Below are 8,447 nucleotides of genomic sequence, written 5' to 3'. Positions count from 1 at the left end.
CTATCTATGCTGGGCTAATTTAAAACTGAAGATTAGCTAATACTGTTTACTGTATGTGGGACACTGTGGTAGCTCTTCACATACATTAACATCAAACAGTACTATAAATGGGAACTCTTATTCTTTTTACAGGTAACAAAGGCATAAAGAGGTCACAAAACTTGACTAAGGATACAAACCATCATGCAGCAAAGCCCAAATTGCAGACATTCAGCAGGGGCTCACCTCATGTCCTGTCTCTCAGTATGACTATCTCCAACAGATTGACCCCGACAGCAGCAGCAGATGAGGGTACCTGCAGAGGTACAGATGGCTGAGTAAACTCTTGGCAAAGGGCAGTTACCGATTCATTTTGTGGGAATGACTTAGAATGTGCCATTTAAGTCTAAGAGGTAAAGCATGGAGGAAACAGTTGTAAATAATCAACATCTACATTCTCAAAATATTTCCCAGGCTTCCTCTGTTTTCCTATCAGGCTAATGATCTTGGATGGCATCTCATCCAAGGCTGTGAAATGAAGGCATTTAACCCAGCATGAGCTAGTGAGATGGAAGGAGACAAGAGCTTGTAGCTCCAGCACCAGCGGTTTCCTGGGAATAAAGGTGGCCTGCCACCAGGATGCCTTTGGCAAAAGGCTGAGTTTGGAGCTGCCCCTGTGCACTGACAGAGGCTTCATGACAAGCATCAGCAGCCAGCCCTAACCACCACCTCACCCCATCCCTCAACTGTACACCTGTTGCAGTTTCTCCAAGAAGACAGCAGAGTAAAGGCCCTCCCTTAGGGAGGATGAGGGCAGGAAAGGAGAGTGGAAAACACAGGAAGCATAGTTCATTTAAGCACAGTTATGCAGAAATACATTACAATATTATCCCAGAGTTATGCTACTTAGAAAATACTTTCTCCACTTCTAACCTTAGAAAACAAAACCAAGCTATTCCTAATTTTTCCCTAAATGACTCATTTTTCTTCTTCCACAAAATGAGATTACAAGAAGAATCCTGTATTTTAAAAAAAAGGTCTTTATTTTAATCCTTCCTAGAGGAATACAGATTTGAATGAAATACATTCATTCCATAAATACATTAGCAGCAAAACCCTCCCACCAGAGTCCTCTCTTCTCCAGCCCAAAGGTTGCACCAAAGAGCAGGAGCATGTCCCATCAACCGTCATCTAAAGGATGTATCTGCTTCTTGCTAAAAGCAGGATATACATGTGAGACCAGGTGAAAGACCAGACAGATGGATGAATTAACTAAGCTGGGACCCTGAAAACACACCCATGTGGTGAACATTAAGCCTTCTATACCTTTGAAATCTGTTGGCACCCACCATGCATAACTGATGAGATCCTTCATCAGACAACTGAGAAGGTCTGACCCTGCAAATGCACCAATGTGATTGAAATCATTTGTCATTCTGAGTTGCCAACATTTAATGGTGTATTCTTCGTAGGATAGGCCAGATACAAAGGATCATTCCCTCCTTTCCATGATCCAAGGTAGCACTTTGCCACCTGAGTCCACATGTGCTTGTTGACAGGAGACAACTAAGCAGGCATTATTTGACTCACTACACCTCCAGGTCCCCTTTTTCTAGAGGCTTTACTGGAGTCAGAGAGAGACATGTCTAAACCTACAAAGATTTTAAAGAACAATAACCATGAGTCTCAACCTGGCTTCCATCAAAGCTTTTTTTGGACAGTGGCCCTGGTGTCTCTCCTTTTCTTTCATCCACCATTGCCTGTTGCCTGGCTGGTCCTTTTTTCATCTGCCCTCTAGGCATCTGCTGAAATTTTGGGAAGCAAGATCTACCCTAAACTCCCAAGTAGCTAAGAGAGATTAAGGCAGGTGGTGCTTTAAACTTGTCAGCTGAAGTCAAAGTAACAAGCTTACAATGCTGTGTTCCAATCCATCTGAGATGACTTGAGTCACAACAGTCTACATAAAACACAGCTCCAGAACCACTATCAGCAATCGGGATGACTATGAGGCAGGGACCAAGTTTAGAATGCTACCACGTCATAGGGCTGGGAGGAAAATGCAACAATGAAAGAATTTAAAATAAATCTGATTTGTTTGGGCAGAGGATAGCTTTGACTCAGGTATAAATGCATCACCTAGTTCGTTGTATAAATAAGGAACAGACTTCAAAAACTAACACTTTCTTCCTCATACAGCACTTAAAATTAGGTTCCCTGCTCTCTTTTCCCCATCTGTTCTAAAGTGTTTTCATTAGGATATTCTTCTATAAGTGCTTTATCCGCCTCCATTCAGTTTGCTTTGACTGTTGACAGGAAGAAAATCAGAAACCATTATATATAAAAATCACCAAAGTGGGTAACTGGTTGTATATGTTTTTCCCTTTTGCATTTTCCATCCAAAATAGTTGGCTTTTATTTATGTGCCGAGAGAGACTCATCTGCTGAATACACAGCATTGTTAATCCGACAGTCTTCTGTCCCCACAGAGTCTGCTAGTTCTTCCTCTTCTGAGTCATCCTCTTCTTCCTCTTCTTGTGCTGATGAACTGGAAGTGGGACCTTTGCAGGTTTTCAGGTGGCGGGTGAGATGATATTTGGTAAGATAAGCCTTTGTACATTTTTCACAGACATAATCCCGTTTTCCTTCATGAGAATTAAGATGTTTCTTCAAGTGATTTGTTCTCAAGAACAGCTTATCACACTTGGGACACTTGATCTGGCGTTCTCTAAGAAGAACACAAGAAAAAAAAACATTAGATTTGGGGTTACAAATGATAAGTAAGGCACACACTTATTTTTGACAACCTCAGGTCTTTGTCAGAGGAGCTCTACCTCTCTAGAATCAGACTTTTTTTTTTTTTTTAAAGTAGGCTTCATGCCCAGTATAGAGCCGAATGGGAGCTTGAATACATGACCCTGAGGATCAAGACCTGAACTGAGATCAAGTCAGATGCTTAACTGACTGAGCAACCTAGGCTCCCCTCAATTCAGACTTTTTTTTATAGGACATAAAAGCATTTATCTCCTCAAACATGCGAGAGGAATTTCTCCTGCATTTGGCTTTAGGGCTATAGCTGGGCTTTTTCCCAAGCGGATAAACAAAATGAATTTCAATACTACTATACCATTTTGAAATGTCAAAAGGTAAAAATACAAACATCTCAAAATCTTACCTATGATCTCCATAGGAAACACAGTCTCATTCAAAAATATTTTGAGTGAGGGCACCTGCATGGCAGTCAGTTAAGCATCCGACTCTTGATTTTGGCTCAGGTCATGATCTCAGGGTCATAGGACCGAACCCCACATCTGACTCTATGCTCAATGGGAAGTCTGAGATGTTCTCTGCCCTTCCCCACACTGCTCTTTGTCTCTCTAAAATAAATAAATCTTAAAAAAATATTTTGAGTGAATAGTGCTTTTTTTTAAAGATTTCATTCATTCATTCATTCATGAGAGACACACAGAAAGAGAGGCAGAGACATAGGCAGAGGCAGAGGGAGAAGCAGGCTCCATGCAGGAAGCCCGACGTGGCACTCGAACCTGGGTCTCCAGGATCACACCCTGGGCTGAAGGCAGACGCTTAACCGCTCAGCCACCCAGGCGTCCCTGAATAGTGCTTAATTATGAATGACTTACACATTAGGTTAAAGCCTTGATAGTCTAAAATCTCTTTACCCCATGGGAGTTTGGCAAAGAGGGTTACGATGTTTCATCATTGTGACACAAAGTCCAGATCCACATTTAAGAGAATTGTTTTCATTGGTGAATACCTGATAAAGCCAATTCTCAACCCCAATGGAGAGAAACAATTATCCCGCTGACCTCAAAATAATTTATTTTGCATTATGCTGTGAAATGGCTATAGAAAATTCAAGTGCAAATTTAGGCATCACTTGAAAGAAGAGAAAATCAAGGTCAAAGAAGAAAATAATGGGCAGTCCTGGTGGCTCAGCAGTTTAGTGCCACTTTCAGCCCACGGCGTGATCCTGAAGACCAGGGATCGAGTCCCATGTCAGGCTCCCTGCATGGAGCTTGCTTCTCCCTCTGCCTGTGTCTCTGTCTCTCTCTCTCGAATAAATAAATAAAATTTAAAAAAAAAAAAAAAGAAGAAAATAACTCCATTCATTAAGCACAGGATAGATCATATCTGGAATACTACACTCACTTCTGGGTACCAAATCTGAAATCAGGTGATAAGAGGGAAAGCTGCAGAAATTAAGGACATGAAGCCTGATGAAAAGAAGGCTTAAAGGGAACATGATAGCAATTCATAAGTATGAAAGGCTATGAGTTTAAAGATACATTAAACTTACATGCATCATTCTAGAGGCACGTGTAGAATGAATGGATAGAGCTTGACATAAGCTGATTCAAGCAAATTTTTTCTTCAAAACTAAATCAGTTGTGTGGTATTCTAGAAGAAACTATACAACCACTTGCCAGAGATACTGTAGAAACAAGTCTTTCATTTGATGTACTCAGTAACTCCTAACCCTAGCTGGACAAGAATCATTTGGGGAGCCTTTAAAAAATACCAAGGCCAGGGCTATACCCCTAGCCAGCTAAATTAGAATCTCTGGAGGTAGGGCTCTGGCACCAATTGTTTTCCACATTTTTCAAGGGATTATTATAAGCAGTGCTATAGGTTGAATGTGTGCCACACTCCCCAACAAATTCATATGTTGCAGACCTAAACCACAACATCATGAGATTTAGAAGTGGGGCCTATGGGAAGTACTTAGATTTAGATAAAGTCATTAAGACTGATCCCCCACCCCAGCCCCCAATATGGGATAAGTGTCACAAGAAAAGGCAGACAGACCAGAACTCACCTGCTCTCTCCCCATGTAGGGATACAGCAAGAAAGTAGCTATCTGCAAGCTAGGAAGGCGGCCCTCGTCAGGATCCAATCATACTAACACCCTGACCTTGGATTTCCAATCTCCAAAACGTATTTTGTTATGGCAGCTCAAGCTGACTAACATAATCGGCTAGACTAAATGATCCCAGAGAGCTCTTTCACCTCTAATGATATACAATTTTATATAGTATTTTAAAATTCGTACATCTAACTTTTAAAATTTTACACTAATAATGAAGCTACTTCACGAAGACTTTAAAAAGTCACTTTAGGAATTACAAATGTAGATCCAAACTTCTTGGATGTTTTAGTGTTTCAGATTGCATTTTTAAAAGACTGATTTATTTACTTGAGAGAAAGAGAGTAGCACACAAGAGCAGGGAGAGGGACAGAGGGAGAGGGGGAAGGAGAGAAGCAGACACCCCGCTGAGTGGGCAGCCCCAAGTAGTGCTCGCCATGACCCATGAGATCATCATCTGAGTCGAAACCAAGAGTTGGATGCTCAACCAACTGAGCCAACTAATGCATTCCTTAGGTTGCATTTGATTAGGAATCAGACAAAAGAGCTAACATCAAAGCAAAGTACTTAACTAAACCTTACAATAATATCAAGTTTCCATTGAACATGACTTTCTAAACAGTACCCCCATAATACAAGCTAATGTCTTCTCCCTCTTCTAACATTTGCTAAATAAAAGCTCAGGACCACAAAATGTTCTTTTCTCTTTACCACTATATAACTAACACAGCCCAGACATTTAATTATACTTGGATTCATGCAATAAATTCTTCATGGATCTCCCAATGTGACCTTCTCCTTCAATCATCCTGTCCTGCTGCCAGAGTAATCTTTATAAAATGGACATCTCACCATGACATCCCCTTCCTTAAAGTCCTTCAATATTTGTACAAGAGTGTGAATACACTTAACATTATTGAACAGTATATTTAAAAATTGCTAGGACAATGAGGTACCTAGGTGGCTCTTGATTTCAGCTCAGGTCATGATCTCAGGGTTGGGAGATGGAGCCCCACGTTGAGCTCTGTGCTAGGTGTGGAGCCTGCTTGAGATTCTCTCTTTGCCCTTCCCTCCACCCACCTCCCCATCTCTAAAAATAAATAAATGAAATTTAGAAATGGTTAAGATGGTAATTTTATGTGTTTTTTTTTTTACCATAATTAACATACACAGCCACCAGAGTGCCTGCTACATGGGGAGGGAAAATCTTTCAGGGGCTCCCCATTATTTCTAGAATGAAACTTAAGTTTCCTAGTTGGATAAAAGATTCAGGACTTTGGGATCCCTGGGTGGCGCAGCGGTTTGGCGCCTGCCTTTGGCCCAGGGCGCGATCCTGGAGTCGGGATCCAGTCCCACGTCAGGCTCCCAGTGCATGGAGCCTGCTTCTTCCTCTGCCTATGTCTCTGCCTCTCTCTGTGTGACTATCATAAATAAATTAATTAATTAATTTAAAAAAAAAAGATTCAGGACTTCATTGTCACCTCTCTCTCCATCGTTTGCACATGCACACTATGCTCTAAACTGTAAAGAACCACTTGTGCTCCACAGTCCTTATGCTTTTTTTTTTTCTTATGTGTGTTTCTAAATATGTCTAGAATACTATTCCCACTCCTTACCCTTTTTTGCCTCCCTGAATAATTCTAATTTATCTTCCTTAATACTTAGCTCAAAAAAAAAAAAAAAAAAAAAACACCTTAGCTCAGACTACCAGGATGTTTTTCCAGGACACCCTGGCCAGGTCTGTGACGCTCTTGCACAACCGCTCAGGATCCAATGCTCACTCTAATTGTAACATGGTATGGTAGCGCTTTACTGTTCTGCCTCTCTTATCAGACTTTGAGCTCTTTAAAGACAAGATTCATATCTTTTCATTTCTATATTTTTGCCACTTGGCATAATGCTGGGCATCAAGGAGGTACTTAAAAAATATTTGTTGGGATCCCTGGGTGGCGCAGCGGTTTGGCACCTGCCTTTGGCCCAGGGCGCGATCCTGGGGACCCGGGATCAAGTCCCACATCGGGCTCCCGATGCATGGAGCCTGCTTCTCCCTCTGCCTGTGTCTCTGCCTCTCTCTCTCTCTCTCTGTGTAACTATCATAAATAAATAAAAATTTGAAAAAAAAAATTTGTTAAACTAAATGAGATTATATGTTGAAAAAAAATACAGAGAGAAGTGAAAAGAAGAAGAATAAAGCAAACAAATGAAATATTCCAGGATAAAACCAAAAACTTAAAGATTTCCAACCTCTGCTTTGCTGTGTGAACACAGGAAGTGGCTACCAGGGTGCAAAGGCAGGAGAAGATGATGAGTCAGCACTTGCAAGCACTCAAGTTTACCAACCTAGAAAGCACAGTGGTTGTGGGTAACTTACTGTGTGTGGATGAGCACATGCTGCTTGAGGTCCTGCCTCCGCATAAACAACTTGTCACAGTAATCACACTTGAGATTCTTCTCACCCGTATGGATAACCATGTGGGACTCTAGGTGAGCCTTCTGGGTGAAAGACTTGTCACACAAAGTACATCTGTAGTTCTTCTGACCTGCACATTAATCCAAATTGCCATACTGTGAGTAAATCAATCACTAGCATTCTCAAGGTGAACAGACACATGTATGGGTATGTGGCAGAGGCAGGAATGAAACAGAACTGATAATTGGCACATCACTTTCTAGGGCTATCTATCTATCTAGAACCAGTCAGAGAAAACAAATTTATGTTCTTCAACAAAAACCAGTGAAGCTAATAAATCTGACCTCCTTCTAGGACCACTTAACTAAATACCTATACATATTCTTTTAGTGTTTATAGTTCATGATATAAAATCTAAAAAAAAAAAAATTACTTCTAATCCTAGCAACCAACCTAATTCAATTATGTTTTTAAAAACCTCATGAATTATATCATTTGTGTATAGAGCAAAACATACTTTTACAACCTAAATTTATAGTTATCTCTTTTTTTTAAACATACAACCTCATAAACCAGAGATGAAATAAAATCTTCCTAAGAATGCAAAAATAAGATTACTCTAAGTCAGAGGTTAGCAAACCTTTTTTTTTTTTTTTTAGCAAACCTTTTGTAAAGTGTAATCTGTATCTTAAGTTTTGTGGGCTACATAGTCTTCATTGTAACCAGTCTTAAATGCAAAAGGACAAGAAAGAATTTTACTTTCAAAGATTTGGAGAACCAATGACCCAGCTAAGAAGACTAAAATGTCATCAGTTATTTTGTAGTAAATGTATTTTAAAAATAAGTGCTAAAAGAAAGGAGTTAGCTTGCACGGAATCTGGTAAATGGAAACTCAAAAAACAAAATTTGGCAGTATTTACTGGACAATATTCACAGGAGAGAAATAGGCTCTGGCTGGTGACTCAGAATGAGCTCTCTGCAAGGCTCAGAATGTTTCTATAGCATTCCTTTTGCTTTCAGGCCAAACACATGCATCAACTTCCCGATTAAGTCCATTTTCCCGGTCACCTTCAAACCATGGTGGGGGCAGCACCTGGAATGTGAAACATCGTAATAACAGGAGCTAACACTCTCTGAGGAAGTGCAATTACCGCACCAAGACTTATCTATCACCCA

General features: G+C 40.5%; 1 protein-coding gene across 3 annotated transcripts in view; it reads right to left on the bottom strand.

The window, feature by feature from the left end:
* Positions 1 to 1,003: 1,003 nt before the first annotated feature.
* The window catches only part of PRDM4 (PR/SET domain 4), a 28,641-nt gene continuing 21,197 nt past the window's right edge, over positions 1,004 to 8,447 (bottom strand). For all 3 annotated transcript variants that reach the window (XM_055329129.1, XM_055329127.1, XM_055329126.1), the window contains exons 11-12: positions 7,233 to 7,401; positions 1,004 to 2,704 (exon numbers count right to left, since the gene is read on the bottom strand). In XM_055329129.1, the coding sequence (XP_055185104.1) occupies positions 2,392 to 2,704; positions 7,233 to 7,401 (482 nt within the window). In that variant the 3' untranslated portion in view covers positions 1,004 to 2,391. The remainder of the gene's footprint in view (positions 2,705 to 7,232; positions 7,402 to 8,447) is intronic.

Source organism: Nyctereutes procyonoides, unplaced genomic scaffold, assembly GCF_905146905.1.
Source record: "Nyctereutes procyonoides isolate TBG_1078 unplaced genomic scaffold, NYPRO_anot_genome, whole genome shotgun sequence".
NCBI classification, from domain to species: domain Eukaryota; kingdom Metazoa; phylum Chordata; class Mammalia; order Carnivora; family Canidae; genus Nyctereutes; species Nyctereutes procyonoides.
Note: the sequence above shows the minus strand (reverse complement) of the source record. Positions and strands in the feature narration are given on the sequence as shown.